At 30.1% G+C, this 18,194-nt stretch overlaps 1 protein-coding gene across 1 annotated transcript; it reads right to left on the bottom strand.

The window, feature by feature from the left end:
• Positions 1–5,614: 5,614 nt before the first annotated feature.
• Positions 5,615–16,504, bottom strand: LOC107457239 (uncharacterized). Its single transcript, XM_016075351.3, has 6 exons — positions 16,348–16,504; positions 14,523–14,578; positions 13,306–13,407; positions 11,528–11,563; positions 8,287–8,313; positions 5,615–5,800 (listed from the first exon to the last, which is right to left on the bottom strand). The coding sequence occupies exons 1-6, from the start codon at positions 16,442–16,444 to the stop codon at positions 5,783–5,785; spliced, it is 336 nt and encodes a 111-aa protein (XP_015930837.1). The 5' UTR covers positions 16,445–16,504; the 3' UTR covers positions 5,615–5,782.
• Positions 16,505–18,194: the final 1,690 nt, after the last annotated feature.

Below are 18,194 nucleotides of genomic sequence, written 5' to 3'. Positions count from 1 at the left end.
TGTAAAGGAAGTTACCACTGATTTAAATAGGCAAATAAAAAATTTTTAGGAGTTGTTTACAAATTCGAATCCTTGTTAGCTCCTCACGAGAGAATGACACGTAATCTTTCGCAACAAATTTGTGAAAAACATACAAATTTTGAAGAAATTTTTTTTTATGTATATCAAAAAACAATTTCATGCTTTCTATTTCCATTTATAAATCAGCAATAGTAAATATAAATATAGATAAAGACCCTTTGCCTTGCATTTTTTCCTTTCAGGAATAATACTTATTGTTGGCAAGGGGTTATAAAAATGTTCTAAAGGAAGTTACCATTGACATAAATAAGCAAATAAATTTTTTTTTAGGAATTCTTTACAATTCCAAATCATCGTCAAAAGAAAACACCTCACAAAAGAATGGCGTGTAATATTTCATTGCAAGTTTCTGAAAAACATGTAAAGTTGAAGAAAACAAAATTTAATGAACATCTATAAGCAGTTTTCTATTTTAATTTATAACTTAGAAATAGTAAATATAAATATAAACAAATACCTTTTTCCTTGCATTTTTTATGTCAGATTTCACCCAAACTTTAAAACAGAATATATTTTTTCTTTGTTTGTTCAGAAACTCAATTGAATTAGTTTTCTAGCAGTAACTAAATCACAAAAGGTTCAAATTGATAAATTGCACTCTTTATCTTTCGGTGAAGTAAATAAATTCTCGCATTAAAATTAGATCGAAATTTTGATTTATAATGATATCTTTTGAGAAATTTTTAATTTTTTACTAAAAGTTAATTAAGATTTGTGATATATGAAGCGAAATTTTTAATTTTTTATTGAAAGCTTATTGAAAAAAATGCAGAACTGGATATTATTTTTTAAGTCATGATACATGATTGCATTTAAAGTGCAATGTTAAAAAAAAATTTCTAAAATTATGGTCAAATAATTGGCAGCTGTCTGTCCATCCGATTAACCGTAAAGAACATTTTTTTCCTTTATGGTTTTGAAACCAGTTTCAAAAAGTATGGCACACAAACCATGAATACAAAAAATACAGTATTTTAACCATTTACAACTAACATTTTTCAAAAACGTAAAAGAAATTAATTATTTAACTAGACATAGGAGCTTGACGTTTCGTAAGGTAATGGACATTGCAGAGTGGCGGATACTGGAAATTCTTCAAGTGTTGAAGGGAATGGAGGAAATATTGTGGTGTCAATACTAGGACTCGAACTCCAGTACAGCTGGTCATGAGATTGAAAGATAAGCCCGCACGGCTGTGATATTTACATTGTTGCAATGAACTAAGTAGCTTCATTAGGTGGTTCTAGTTGGTGCGATAAAATTCTCGTTGTTTAACCGTATTAGGTGAAAGCAGTTAATAAACGTTTTTCTAACAAATTTTACAGTTTGATTACCATTTTATTTATGGTTCTTTGACTGTTTTGATTAAATATGGTAAAATAACCATTCAATAAATTGTTATTTAACCATTTTCGCCGAGAAATTTCTAACAGTGTATGATATAAAAAACACGCACTAGAATAAATAAATTAAGTCTAACTAATGCTACATCACATTCGAACAAACAAATTGTTCCAAACTAAAAATTAAATCAATAGCAAAATGCAAATTTTAAAAACTATGCTTTTTAAGTAAAAAGTGAAAAACAAGTAATTTTATTTTCCACTTACCTATTTTAAAATTTTTTTGCAGAAAAGCACTTTCGAGTGAAGTCGATCGAAATATCAATAGTGATAGAAATAACATAAGATAAAAATACATAAGATAGAAATACATAAGATAACTTAAGTTATCTTATGTATGCACGTCTTCCGTTTTAAGTTTAAAAATATAAAAAATTGTTTTTTCCTCTTTAACCTACTTATTATTGTTTTATTTTACGATAGATTTTTTTTCCTTTTAGTTTTATGTCTATTTGTTTCTCAGTGTCAAAAATTGGCCAAAATTTCTATTGGAGTTAAATTTTCCCTTACATTATTTATAAATTTGTATTGGCATCAGGCATAGATCTTGAATTGAAATTTGAGCACAGTGACTAGTCGGAAAATAGATGAAATTGGGATTGATTATAAGTTCCTTTCGAGAATAATATAGCGATAAATTACGCTTTATAGATTGAGAAAACAGCATGACAAAAACTACTAGAATATGATAAAATTTACTTCGTTTTCGGTTCTACGGCTCTTGTAAAAAAAACATTAAAATAGAATCTTACAATGAGTAAGAAAATTTCATATGTGGTTACTATAGTATCTTAGAGGATAGCATAAAAACCAGTTATTCAGTTAAAATTACTTTTCAGTTTTGTACTACAGTAAAACCTCTCCGTAACAGTATTTTGGGGGGGGGGGAAAATAAATTTATTGTTGTACAGGGATATATTGTTATATCTAGGGCCTACATACTTTGAGGACACAATAAGATTTTCTTTTAATTTAGATGTTATTTATGTACTAACTATAAATATATTGTTGTTGTGCTGTTGTTTCTAATGCCACTTGCCTGCTTGGTAAAACCGAGCCGGGCAAGCCTACTTGGTAAAACCGAGCAAATTTAAGGCAGAGTGAGCGGTTCTTGTTTTCCAGTGGCGCCATCTATGGCCAAGAATTCGACTTCTGCCATACCATACGTCGCACCCGTTTATAGGGCGGACCCATTCATACATCTATTCATTCATCCACAGATTCGTAATTTTGACCTGAATCTGAGAATGATAGATTTCCGATTCAGTACCCCCAGAGTTATTGATTTGTTATGGGAACATGGAGGACTTTTGCGACTCGACAGATTTAACGTGCATCAGTCACTTTTACACACTTTTACTTATCTATATTCGGCCGGCGGTGTTCGAACCCATGAACTCTCGGACATGGGCCCAGCGTCCTACCGACCAGGCTATCCCGGACCATAAATTATTTATATATTGTATAAGAAATTAATTTGGAGAGTGTTAATTATGGTAAAATATTTAAAACAAATGAAATAAATTCGGAAAATAAGATCGTAAAGATACCTGAAAACCATTTTTATTGAAAATAATGTGATATTTTTGTTTATTTATTTACTTATTTGACTGTCAAGTCAACCAAGAAAGTATATATTGAAGCCAAGGAACGAAAATTATTTTCGTTTTTGAATGGTGCTCCACCCACCCTCTGCAGAAAAAAATGTTTATGTGATGCTTGTGATCAGCTTTTAACATAAAGGGAATGGAATCAGATAGGAATGTTACAACTGTGACTTCTTAAGAGATGAGGGAGGAAATTCTAAGAATGCAAGATCTTGGGATGGTCAAGAGTGAGTCTTCTCTTGTCAGAAAAGATGAGGTAATAAATGGCAAAAGATGATAAAATAAGATTTTTTGCATTATTTGAAAACCAATAATAAATGGAGAAAATAAGGTTGCAATTTGAAGAAAAATAATCATTTTACAGGGGTTTATTGCTTCAGAGAATATCGTAATTTTGAGAGGAGCATGACATTAATCCACATGCCAGTTTGTCGGGACCACGAAACATTATCGTAATAAAGGGATTTACAATCGTAATAAGGAATGTTGAATTGGATATCGTAGTAGCGAGAGTTCACTGTATTAACTAAATGTAGAGGAATAGCAACAATAATTTTTAAAAGCGGAATTTCTGGTAAGCGGTTACCATATAAACAAAAAATTACCAAATGAATGGTTTAAATACCGAATATTTTGGTTTTATTAACCAGAATTATAGGTTTTTTGTATGAGTTTTTTGCTGTGTAGCCGCCAGAAACTAATTAAAGCTTGCATTTTTATAAAATGTGAAGCACTAATAGAGATTTTAGTTCTCCAGATAGTCGGAAGAAGGTTGAAATTTTGAGTACGAACTTCCCATTCGCGATGACGCAAGCGAATCAATCTATCAATTAAAAAACCTCATTTACATTGTATTTTAAACAAAAATGCCTTCAACACAACTTTTAGAAGGAAACATAAATGTCTCAATATTTTATAATTTTTTTTTTTTTTTTGAGAAAATAAACTATTTAAGCTCGGAATTTATTTAGAATATGAGTTTTAAGATATGTAATTTAAAAAATTTCACTTCAAACCTAACAACAAGATATGGAAAAATTCACAAATTTAAATACAATATTTATTGCTACAGGATATTGCTCTATATTGATCAAAACCGATTCATTTGCTTTCGGAACTGCTCACCAAAACTTCAGTCACAAATCTATTGTAAGGGCCCAGATAGATGGGTACCAGTTTTTTTTTTTTTTTTCAAGAAGACGGTTGGTGTGCAATGCTAACCTCATTTTTCCCACCATACCACTGTTCGCGAAATTGTATAAGCCTTAATATCCATGGACTACAATGGGATGCCGTGGGAATGCTTTACCTTATTATTACGTAACTAATTTAGAGTGACCATTAAAGCAAGTGCAAATTCAGGTGAGAGTATTCTTACAGCTTTATTTCCGGATGAGTAATATGTTTCTGAAATATATTTCAACAGTAACTATCTAACTATAGCAGTGGTAGCTCAGGGATAGAGTGTTCATCTTCTAATGAGGTGACCCGGGTTCGAATCCCAGTGATGGCTGGTCGATACGAATTCCGCACCTGGCTCGCAACTACCATAGTGCTGACGTGAAATATCCTTAATGGTAGACGGATCATGGGTTAGAGTCTCCTTGCCGCCAGGTTAATTATGCGTGGTTTTCGTAGTTTTCCCCCCGTGTAAAGCAAATGCGGGTTAGCTGCATCAAAAGTCTTCCACGAAGGCAAATATCTCCAATACTCTATTCTGGAGTTCCCTTGTCATCTGGATTGGGTTTAAAATTACAGGGCTACGGAGTTGAACATTTGTAGTCGTAAACTCAAAATTGTGTCTACTGTTCAGCGACAGTTTTAAAACAAAAATAAAAATAAAATAATGTAACTATCTAACAAATCTATGCTATCATGATAAGTTCTCCATTATATCGTTAATTTTTACTCTAGAAACAATTTTAAAATATTTAGAAAATAATTATTACGACCTTACATTTTGCATATTAAGTTTTGTGTTCATTGAAATTGAATAAATGAATATTTTTTAAACAAAATTTTATGAATTCAAATAATGGCTATCAGTACCAATCATTTTTATTGGTAATGCATAGTAATTATTCAATTTATAGAATTAGTTGTTATTGTTGTTTACATATTAATTCAGATTTACATATACATAGGAATAAATTTTAAAAGATGTCAACATTAATTTTAAGTGAGTGTTACTAATATATACTTCATAAAAATGGGATGATTAATATGTTTACTTCGCGAAAAAAAAGAGGAAAATATTTAAGAAATTATAGTTGTTTGATGCACATCTATCTATCTTATTACATAAGACACTAATGCGTATGTAGATGTTAAAAAAACAGTGTAATTACTTTCTCGCGTTAGCAACAAGAAACTGAAAATTAAAATATCGAGCGAGTGAGCAGTCATAACCATGAGTGCTTAAGCGCACATGTTTGCAAATTTCTGAATGAAAATTCTTTTCTGTTGTGGACAACAAAAAGCTGAGCTGCAGAACACAAAAATTTATTGTTTTGAAAAACTAAATTTTATAATAAAAATTTTATTAATAGATCATATCTACATATAGTCATGCCATGCTTATGGATTTAATAAGACAGTCTTTTTGTAAATTTACTGTTGCTAATTAATACAAAATATATTTGTTTCTTTCAGGAAATATTCAGAAGTTCCGTTCATTCATTTCTTTTGAAATTATTCTTCAATGCATTTCTGAAAATAAAATAAAAATATGCATTATTTTTAATAAATACTAGCTGAATGTCCGTTCTTCAGATGGGGTAAAAATTGTAGCTGTTTTCAAATTTCTAAAAGAAAATTCTTTTCTTTCGTGGCCTACAAAAAACTGAAGCACAAAAAAATTAACTATTCAAAAAAAAATTACATTTTATAATTAAAATTTTATTAATAAATCTTATCTCGATGTAATCATGCCATGTTTATGCAGTTAATAAGATCATTTTGCATATTTTATTCATTCATTTCTTCCAAAATTACAATGCACAACCTTCCCCAACAAATGCACAAGCTACATTTTTAAATTATTTATTGAATATATCAGTGCGGCTTCATACTAATGATTTTATTATAACTCACTAAAAAATGACTAACTATACTTATAGTTACATATTAAATGCGATATAGCTTCATAAATAACTACAAATTTATTTTGTTAGTTCTTGCTAGTGATAAATTTCCATTATTTAAGTTAATAGAAACACGCATTCATGAAAGTCGATTTCATATGTCTTTTAAAATTCAAATTCGATGACGTCACGTCCATACGATGCGAAATGGATACCTGCAAGTGACGTAGTGTGGATATCTAGATCCTGATTGGTTGTTTGAAAAGTGGTATGTGTATGGTACGGTAACGCTTATTAAATATCAATTCTCTTAAATGGCACATTCTATATTCTTTCACAATGATTCTTTCACAATTTTTTTTAATTTTTTTCACTGTATATTTCTTACTTAGCACAAAGACAGGCATGAAGCCAAGTAGAACATAAACTGATTATGCATAACAGTTGCCAAGTGCACAAAACAAAAATCTGTTGCTGTTAGAAAATATATAAACAAATAATAAATGTAAGTCAAGTAAAAGATGTAGAAGAGAAAGAATTATATTTTAACAAATTTGATGCGCGGTACGGTATGTATTTAATTAACTTCACGTCAATTAACATTCAAACTTACACCGAAGAGCCATTACATTATGATCACCCTGCTAATAACATGTAGGACCACCTTTATCCCTCAATACTGCTAGCACCCGTCGTCGCATTGATTCCACAAGGTGCTGATAGGTAGTCTGAGGTATCTGGTACCAAGCGCCCACCAACTGGTCCTGCAATTCCCTCACAGTGCGAAAGAATAGCTTGGCAGCACGAATTTGGGTTTCCAAGTAGGACCACAAATGCTCTATTGGATTAAGGTCAGGTGAATTTGGGGGCCAAGACATGATTTGAAAGTCACTGGAATGTTCCTCGACGATTCGACCCTTATGACGTGGTGCATTATCCTGTTGGTAAACACCATCCCCAGCAGGGAAAACTGTTGCCATGAATGAGTGAACCTGATCTGCAACTATGTTCAAGTAGCTTACAGACGACAGGGATTGTTCTATGAGGATTATGGGTCCTAATGTGCCCCATGAAAACATAGTTCCTGGGCGAGAAACCATGAAAACTTGGGTAAGACCATTGTTATAGATGGAGGGTGGTCATAATGTAACGGCTCTTAGGTGTATGTGGGGAAACTTAGCTCCACTTTGAAGCGCCATCTTGTTTATAAGCGATTAAACACGTATTTGTGTATCAATTATCGTCATTTTCTCGATTTGCAAGTACCCAATTATTAACGTTACATGTGATAACCTAACATTGATTATTACATGTGATAACCTAACATTGATTATTACATATGATAACCTAACATTGATTATTACATGTGATAACCTAACACAGGAAACCAAAAATAAATTATTGAATCGCAAAATAATAACAGAGTAGATACAATCTGGAAAATTTGGTTCCAATAGCTGAGACTGAACAGCTGTCAAAACTTTTGAGTCCTATAACGTTAATGTTACTTTTTGCGAATTTTGTCACAGATTCAGAATTAAACTAAAAGGCTTATCGAACTCTTTTTGTACACAATTATGAAACTTGTTTATCTAAGCCATTTTGAAGCATGCAAATATTTACACCAATTTAATCTAATTGATTTCAAATGGCAAAACTCAAAATTTTTAGAAAATTGGCTGTATAGTTAAGAAATAAAAGTTTAAAAATCCGATTTCTTTCATATGACAAAGCACGCAAAAAGTGAAATTTTGAAATAAACACTTAGAAGCCCAAAACTTTCGATTGTTCGTTTGCCTAGTATATTTGGAACATATTTTTCAGAATTTTTCTCCCCCGCATATTTTGAATGTTTGACGGGTTTCATGATAATCCTCCTAAAGTTCTTCACTCTTTTAAAAAAAAAAATTTTTAAAAATTCGGAAGGAAAATTTATTCTTTTTGTCCAGTTATATTTTTGATTTAATTTTTTTCTAAAATCATAATGATTTTAGCGCAGTGGGCATATCACTCTTGCATACTATATTTCGGATTAAACAAAAATGCAGAAATATATAACGACTATCTACGTATTTGGATTCAACAAGTTAAGGCAAATCTAAAATGTCTCACCCTGAATTCTTGCTCTGCTTCTGAAACCTATAAAAGAAAGTCATAATATTTGAGTAAAAATTTCAAATTAGTATTAACAAATACAGAAAAAAATAATGTTACACGAATTCCTTTATTTTTAATTATGTTTTTATATGAGTCGACCAGACACTGTAGTGGTCAGAGAGCGGACCTTGCATCAGAAAGGTCCTGGGTTTGAATCCAGGGGTGGATGTTTTTTAATTCTCTGTACTATCAGTCTTTACTGTGGGAGCAACGTTGCCCACCCTGTATGGTGCCCCTGAAAGAGGGGCCAACAAATATGCCCTCCTGCTACCTGAATGATGAGTATCAATCGGGTGGGCATTGGAAAAAAAATATCTTTTAAGTGTAGTGGAATTATTTGTTTTGTTATCAATGGCTATAAAAAGTCAATCATGTGATTTTACGTGGAATAAAGACTATTAAAATAATATTAAAATTTAATAAGAAAAACTTTGCATTCCATATTAATGCAAAAGAAAATACCAGAAAATTTCAATTTCCTGTCTTTTTCAATCTTCTATTTTTTAAATTTTTTTTTTTAAAAAACATAGCGAGTTACTAGTGAGGAAGATGGGATGAAAAATGCCAAAACCAGTTTGATCATCGGTTGATATTCGAAATTCAGAAGTGTTTCTAAGGTTCACCTCTTAACTTGCTTTCCTGCTGCAATTAGACAGGTTTTAATGTTTTTAATTCCATCTTCTTTATTGGCCAATTGTTAAATTTCAATAGCTGTTCTTATTTTTTTTTTATTAATTTGCATGCTAATCAATATATCCTTGATTTGATCAATAATATGCATTTTATGCAAGGATTCTAAAAATATATACTTAAAGGTTTTAATTTCGCACCACCCTGAATAAAAAACTACTCTGGACAAAAGTATCCATTAAACAAAATTACTTTCCTGACCAAAGCAATTTAATTTAAATTATTGTCATAGTACGGAATTCAAATATTGCATTATACGGTAAAAAAATTGAAAAAATTACGGTACTGTACGGCAGTGACATTTTTGGTATAAAAAAAAATATGGTTTATAGAACCAAATTATACGGTATTCAAACCATTTATATAGTAATTTTTCCGTTCATGTGGTGACGGTTTACTGGAATTTCTGTTTTACAAAACTATAGTTCTTATTAGCACGCATTTAATAAAAGAGACAAAACTGAAAAATAAATTTAACCGAATAAATCGTTTTTATGCCATGTTCTTGAATGATAAATGGTATGATAAAAATATCAAATTTTATCACATATTACAAAACCATATTTTATTATTAATTATACCAAATTCATTACAGAAGCGCTTCGGTAAAAATTTCTGAGCTATTTGGGGTTCTGATAGAGCCAGAAACACAATTAAATTTGAAATATTCTGGTAGTTTTGACTGCACTTCTTTCTCCAGTGTTTGTATATGAAAAATTTAAATAACAACGATGTTATATTTAACAAACGGCAAAAAAAAAAATATATATATAGTTTTATAATAACAGTCCCTTTAAGTCCTTTTAAACGTTGCTTTAGTTACGATAGTACGTAGTTAAAATATTTATGTTTTTTTTTCTTCTTTTTTTTTAAATGATTACTTTCTTAACTCGTTCAGTTTTATTTGAACATTAAAGTTGACAATTAGCATACTTCTGGTAGTGAATTAGTCTTCATTTTTTCAGTATTTTTGATCGGAATTATCATCAACTTAATATTCTGAATATCTTACCCAGGATATTTTGTGTAATTGAACAGCATTACGATTTGTTTTAAGAATATGGAGATTTTTATTTCCGGTGCTTTTTTTATCTTTCTGAAATACTTTCTTTAGCATAATGTATTGGGAATACAAATAAGTTTCCATCGTTTTCTATCAAAAATTAGCTGTTTATCGTAAAAAAACGGTACATTATCCTTTAATCAGAGATATTCATTATTAGACACTACTTTTTCCCATCTTTCGGGGGTAGGGCGCTGGGCCCATGTCCGAGAGTTCGTGGGTTCGAACCCCACTGGCCGGAGATTCCCCGTGTAGTAAAATGGTGAATGATGCACGTTAAGACTATCGAGTCGCAAAGTCCTCCATGTTCCCATAACAAATCAATACCTCTGGGGGTACTGGATTGGAGATCGATCGTTCTCTGATTCATGTCAAAATCACGATCTGTGGATGAATGAATGGATGTATGAATGGGTCCGACCTATAAATGGGTGAGACGAATGGGTGTGGCAGAGGTCGAATTCTTGGCCATAGATGGCGCCACTGAAAAACAAGAGCAATCGCTCCTCACTGCCTAAACAAGCATACGAAACCAACCAACCAGCATTCGGATACCAAGTCGAGATAACTCTTCATAGTTCGAGGATATCCACGTATCGACCCATTCCTTAGTTTCTTCAAATGATGTAAATTTCTACTCAGACAGACACGTGTCATCGACCGGAATAGGTGATAATCTTAAAGGACAAGGTCTGTTAAATACGGTGGGTGGAGTAGAACTTCCCATTGAAGTGTTTCAAAATAGCAAAATCAATCTTCATGCAATATCGAAGTTCAATGTCTCTTGGCTTCAGTTCGTATAAAACCCAACTTCCTTGTTTTGGATCATTCCCAACGATTTTAAACGATGTGATATTGCTCGTTGAGTCACTTGTAATGTAAGAGCAAGTTCTTTTTGATTTTGAGATGAATCTTCTTACAATTATTCTTCCAATTCCTCGTCTTCGTACAATTTCGGCCTTCCACTGAGTTCTTTGTCTTCTACGTCAAACTCATCGTTTTTAAACTTCAGAAACCACTCATGACAACTTCTCTCACTTAAAGCAGCCTCACCATATGCTTCTCCAAGCAATCAATGCGCCTCGGCTGCAGATTTCTTTAAATTAAAGACGAAAATCAAAAGTTTCCGTAAATGACACTTATTTGGCACAGAACTTGGCATTTTTGCACGAAACTAATTACGTAATGTTAATACGGAATCTCTAATACTTTAAGGTTATGTTGTTACCTGATGAACAGACTTACAATAAGGCGTTTAGCATCAGTCAATTTCTACTTTATCTTCTGGTAGAACCATTTTGTGACAAACTGCGGGAACTCATTTGTGCACCCAATAATTCTTTTACAACGAAAACTGATAATAATTGATGATACCGAAAAATAGTTCCAACATGTATTTTGATATTTAAATAACAAGTATTTTGCTAGTTCAAATTTACTCACCAAGCTACCGGTTTCTTCAGCAATACACTTGCAACACTGAAAAATAATAAAAAAATTATGTATACATAAATTATTGTGTTTAATTAAGAAAAAATGTATTTAGATATTTTACAAGTCGTCAATCTCTGTCATTGGTTTAATGGAGATTTAATTATGATGGTAATGGTAATCTCATAGGGAATTACTACGATTTAGTTTATACATATAAAAATGACTGTAAAGTTTGATTTCGAATTGAAAACAACTTTTTTCCAGAATTATAAAGTCAACTTGAAAACATTCGTTCACATTACAAAGTTTGAAATAACTGATACATTAAAAAAAAAGCATGCGCAACATGAATTTGTTTTTGTCACAAAACCGATGAAATTTCTTTTCTCATATTGACTACGAAAAACTGAAACAAACTGTATCATTAGTTGGGCAGAAATGAAAAGTTAAGTGCGATCAGTAAATAACAGCCGGAAAAACCTTTTATATATATATATTTTTTTAATTATGCCTATAAGTTTGACATAGCAAAGTAATTTAGAGATCTAATTTAGTTTTAATGATGTTTAAAAATTAGCGAAGAGGAAGTTTTTAATCAATGAAATAGCTAGATATGAGATCGTTGATCATTAACTCATCCCAATTTTAAAAATCGATTTTACTTTTTTTTTTCAATTTTCGTACCTAATTTTTTTATTAGTTTGACATAGCAAAATATTTTAGAGCTCTAATTTAGTTTCAATCATGTTTAAAAAATAGTGAAGAGAAAGTTTTTAATCAATGAAGTAGCTAGATATGAGATCATTGATCATTAACTCATCCAAATTTTAAAAATCGATTTTACTTCTTTTTTTTTTCAATTTTCGTACCTAATTTTTTTTTTCAATTTTCGTGGTATTTATGCATTTTATGAGTTTGTATAAGAACTGTTATTTCTTCAAACACTAATGTTTAAAATTTTATAATATAGGGAAATCCTGTGAATTATTTGTTCCAAATATAATTTCCAAATAACATTAAAATGAATATAGTGCATATCGTAGTGTATATAAATTGAGTGAAATTTTTATCTCACAGGATGGAGTCGAATGTTTTTTAAACTTCATACAAAAAAACAGTTCCTACATACATACAAAAACAGACAAAAAGTCAGAAATAGACAAAAATAGACAATGAGCGAAGATAGCTTGAATTGCAAAAAATCTGAAAGGGGAACTGCAAAAGAGTCGTGATGACTCCTGGGGACCCCTGGTAATATATTACTCATAATGTATTTGAAGAGTCCTGATAGCTCAGGGGAAAGACCGTTCCCCTTCCAATGACGTGAACCGGGCTCGATTCCCAGCGATGGTTGGTCGGTCGCGCATCTGGCTCCTACTGACCTCAGTGGTTACGTAAAATATCCTCAGTGGTAGACGGATCATGGCTTAGAGTCCCCTTGGAGTCAAACTAACCTTGAGAGGTTTTCGTGATTTTCCTTTCCACGTAACACAAATGCAGTTTAGTTTCATCAAAAAGTCCTCCCCGAAGGCAATATTTCTCCCAATACTTGATTCAGGAGTTCCCTTGTCTTCTGGATTGGGTTTGAAATTACATGGCTGCGAAGTTGAACGTTAGTAATCGTAAACCCAAAAAAGTGGGTCGGCTGTTCAACAATGGTTATAAAATAAAACAAAAAAATGCATTTGAAAGTAGATATTATTTTTCTTTAAAATATGATTACAATAAAGGAAATATTACGAAATTCACATCAGTTTATATCAGATAAAATAATTAAATGTAATTACTTCATTTACTGTTTCTTTTCCAGAACTGCAAATCCATTCTTGGAAATGTTTTCCTGTTCCATTTTCAATTCCCTCACAGCACTTTTTAGCAACTTCTAAGAACTGTCAAACAAGGAAAAATATTTACTTGCTCTAAACCATATTTTATAGAGAGTGTTCCATAATAAGTACCTTAAATGTATGTTTTTAGAATCTTCTGTTGATAATAAAGATATAAAAATCTTTACAAATTTTATGAAATAATATCTTAGTGAGAAAAATAACATTAAGAAAAATCTGAAATCTGAGGAATCGCAAAGGGTCAGAGTAAGGTAAAATCATCACTTTACTCTGATTTACCACGAGAAAAATTCATTACATTTTAATAGATTTAAAAATTTCATTTTTTTTAAATTTCTATTTCTAATACTTAATGTGTATGCTCTATATCTTAAGTTTGACAAGGAGTCGTCAAATTCTAAGTGGTAAAAAAAAAAAAAAAGTTTAACATCTTAAATATATTATTTAAAATGCAAAAGGTGTAGTTTAAACTAGTTAAAATCAAAATATTTAAAAAAAACTGTTAATATACCAGTTACTAAAAATTAAGACCTAAATAGGTGATTTTCTTTCGCATTCAAACTACAAAGGTTGGAAAAGTCACCATCATCAAAATCATCTTTCTTTACAAATGTAGAGTGCGTATAAAAATTTATTAGTGCAGATGATATTTTAAGTTACGGACACAATCACAAAAGTGTACTTTCTTTAAATAAACATATAGTTTTTTTGACGAATTCGAATATTTAAAAACTGTAAAAGTAAACTATAAAAGTAAACTATCAAATACAAAAAAGTCATATATTTAAAATTCAATTTTTCAGGAATTATTCGACCGATTCCGATAGTTTTTTGCACTTTGCCGTGCAATATTATATTCCTTAAAATGATGGTAAAAAATTATGTACCTTAAAGTTCAAAATTTTTTGACTATTTTTAAATAAATTAATAAAAACAATAAATATTTACTGAAGCTTACAAGTGCACTCTTCTATTATTTGTAATATTTTAAATAATGTATTATTACTGTATTTGTGAAGTTTACTAGAAAAATTAAAATTAAAATTTAATAAAAGATACAATAATCTCTCCCATCCTTTAGCTATTTTTCTTCTAGCCTTTATTTTTCTGCTATCTTTCAAACGAACTTTAAAAATAAAAAAAATATTGATACTTACATCTCCATCAAGTTCAATTTTTTCAATGCATTCGTCAATTTCCTTTTCCTTTGAGCCTACAACAGTCAACGTTTAATGTTTATATCTTCTTTCTTTGCTGTTTTAAAACTCATAGCATTAAGATTAAGTATCATAGAAAAACCATAGTAATTGCCCCCAAAATGTTTCCTTTTCTATTTAATAACAGTATAATATTGATATATACATACATGTATGCACATGGCTTTAATTTTTATATTACTCTAGATGTTTTAAACTGCATATTTGCTTAATTATATATTGATACATAGTTATATTCTGCATGACTATTATCTATTTAAAATTACAGTTTAAAAAAACATTTAACTTTTACATTTATTGCCGTCTTTGGATTTCTATAAATTTTCTATAGGCACTAGTTTTACTATTTTTGAATATTTTAGTCACAATTTTCCTTTACTAATAGACAGGGCTTTTTTTGTCTGTCTTTTACTTATATATTTAATTTTTGGTTGGTGGATGCAATAAGTATTGCATGCCTCGTCACTAATGAATAACAAATGAGTGATTTTTTCTTTCAATGTCTATCAAAAGCAAAGCTAATTCGCTTCATTATTTAATGAACTAATGAATATTAATAAACATTATTAATAATTAATTAGCTTATTAATGATTAACAAATAATTAAGTAACATTTATTAATAGTTAACTTACAATTTTAAGAATACTTTTTCCTTGAAATTTCATATACTAGTTCTAGATTTGGATTGCTTGGAGAATTTTGCATTGTTTTTATTAAACACTTTTGAAATTTTCTAGAAAGCTTATAAGTTCTCAAGCAGCATTTTTTATAGTTTTTTTTTCCAATTTAGTACACTTCACTAAGACTAACTCACAAAATCTTATCTATAAATCATAGATTGGTGCACGAACGGTAAACTTTCAATTTATTAATAAGTTAATCTTTGTAAGAAAAAATATCTTAATAAGTCATATAGCTTAATTAATATTATAACCAATTTTTAGTAGCTAGGAAACATTATAAAACGCTTAAAACCATCAAAAACATTTAGTTATTTCTGAAAACCATACTTAACAAACTCATTCAACTTTGAACAATAATATCGAAAACTTTTACCATGTTATCGATAACTTGAATTACAATATAGATAATATGATCAGTAATATTGATAGCTTAGACCATGATAAAGATAACTTAAACCATAATATCGATAACTTGATATTGCAAATTTGCTACAGTCTCAATAAAGGGTTCAATGGAAACCTTTCTCCATTCAAATGAACAATAACATCGTATAAAAAAGTTTAAGATGGCTTAGATTACAATGAATTGCACCAAAATATCAATAACTTGATATTACGAATTTGCTACACCCTTAATAAAGGATTCAATTAAAACCTTTTTCCATTCAAGGGGAACAATAACATCGTATAATCAAGTTTAAGATGGTTTAGTTTGCAATGAATTAAACCATAATATAAATAACTTGATATTACAAATTTGCTACACCCTCAATAAAGGATTCAATTAAAACCTTTTTCCGTTCAAGTTGAACAATAGCATCGTATAATCAAGTTTAAGATGGTTTAGATTGAAATGAATTGAACCATAATATCAATAACTTGACATTACAAATTTGCTACACTCTCAATAAAGGATTCAATTAAAACCTTTTTCCATTCAGGTTAAACAATAACATCATGTAATCAAGTTTAAAATGGTTTAGATTGTAATGAATTAGAAAGATATGGCTTCAAAATTTCAAACAACATTCCTTGAAAATTACTTAAGACATGAAATTTGTAGAAAGTACTGAATACATACAGATTTTTTCAAGTATTTTGTCATGGGCATCATCATTAGCTACCGCTAATCCAACCAGCATAAACAGAGCAAACAATATCACGATTTTGGCAGACATTTTAAACGATTTTAACTTTTGCGTAACTTTAATACATTTAGTTCATTTTGGCAAACTTATTTATATACATGGGAGTAGGAAATTGATGACAAAGGCAATTGTGTTTCGTTCGTCAACAGGTGGATGGGATGCACCTCTTAATATTTAACCTTGTTTCAATGAAGTTCTTATTGTATAAATTACTTCACTTTAGAGAAAGCACAAAAGAATTTTTTTTTGAAGAGATAAATCCGTATTGTTACCTTTTTTTCTTTACAATTTACAATACATCCTAATGATAGAAGTTTTAAAAAACGTCCAGAGGTTATATCAGAGTGATGGTTTCGGCAAATTACATATATCAATGGTTTGAAGTATAAATTAAAACATCGGGTACCTTGAAATGTTTACGTTTCAAAGTTCTACAAGACAAATAAACAAAGCTGCTCTCTTTTTGTCAGTTTGAAATTTTTTATTCATTCATATTAGGAAATATGGCGTATTTTTTCTCATTGAATTATATAACTGATGAATTAAACATAAATAGTAGAGAAACTTACATTTAAATCATAAAAGGTTATGAAGGAAAATACTTTTATTACATTGTTCACTTTTATTAGAATCATGAGTAATATATCAGATTCTGGAGAATTATAAAATAGCTTTGCCCACATATGATAAGCCTATAGTTCGAGAGAACTATATTGATGGAATATTTTGATAACATTGTTCACTTTTTGTCAGAATTATGAGTCGCATACAGGGGTGTTTTAAAATTGTTCAGCCAACGGATGATACCCTGATAGAATATTTCAATTTGTGTATTATTGTTTTTATAAATTAAAAACTTACGATTTTTTTTTTAAGTTTTACATTTAAACTTCCGTAAATGATGCGCCGTATGAAACTACAGCTAATTCTTCTTCTAAATAACGTAGTTTATAAACTACAACACATAATAATAATTTTCAATGTTTTCGAAACAATAAAAATACGATAATATACGACTTTTTTAAAATTTTGTAACTTTAAGAAACTGCAGCGATTGCATAGAAATTGTGTATTTTGCCGTCTAAAATTGCATTTATTATTTATTATTACACATTACGAAGTACTCGTATTTAAAAATAATACGTTATTATTGATAACAATTTTTTGCGTGGACTTTTATTATGTTAAATGAAGTTCATAATTATATGCAAATATTTTTCAATTCGCTGAAAAAGTTCTCTAGAAAAAAAGTAAATTTAACATAAAGGTGTCCAAATGTTTGACCAGTCTCATGATCATCAAACTGCTGGAACCATATTTCTCAGGTCCACAATCCGAATCGGTCGAAAAAAGGATATATTTTTTGCTCAGTAACTTAAAATATCGTCTGCACTAAGTATTTACAGGTGAGGCCTCTGAACCGTTAAGATTGTATAAGAAAATCCGATTATTAGATCAAAAATTATTCAGGATGTTCCTTTTATGCATTTTCCGCCCTGCACTTCACTACAAATCAATAAGAATTAGCTGTTATTGATCTACCTGTCACCTGTGGCTAGATCGCCTGTGTATGATCACTTCATTTTTAAACTAATAATTTATTAATACAATTATTAAAGCCCAAAAGAAAGGCAGAAAAAGGAAGCCCATGACTTTATGGACAGAGTTTAACAATCTAAATCAATCTGCAGTCCTAGGAACTCTAAAGTTAAAAATATGTTTTGCATTTAGTCTAAGAAGAAAAATGTAAAAAACTAAATACTGTGAAAAAATTCTTATA

The sequence above is a fragment of the Parasteatoda tepidariorum genome, chromosome 4 (genome assembly GCF_043381705.1).
Source record: "Parasteatoda tepidariorum isolate YZ-2023 chromosome 4, CAS_Ptep_4.0, whole genome shotgun sequence".
In the NCBI taxonomy this organism is placed as follows: Eukaryota; Metazoa; Arthropoda; class Arachnida; order Araneae; family Theridiidae; genus Parasteatoda; species Parasteatoda tepidariorum.
The sequence above is the reverse complement of the archived record's forward strand: the minus strand, read 5'-3'. Positions and strand labels throughout refer to the sequence as shown.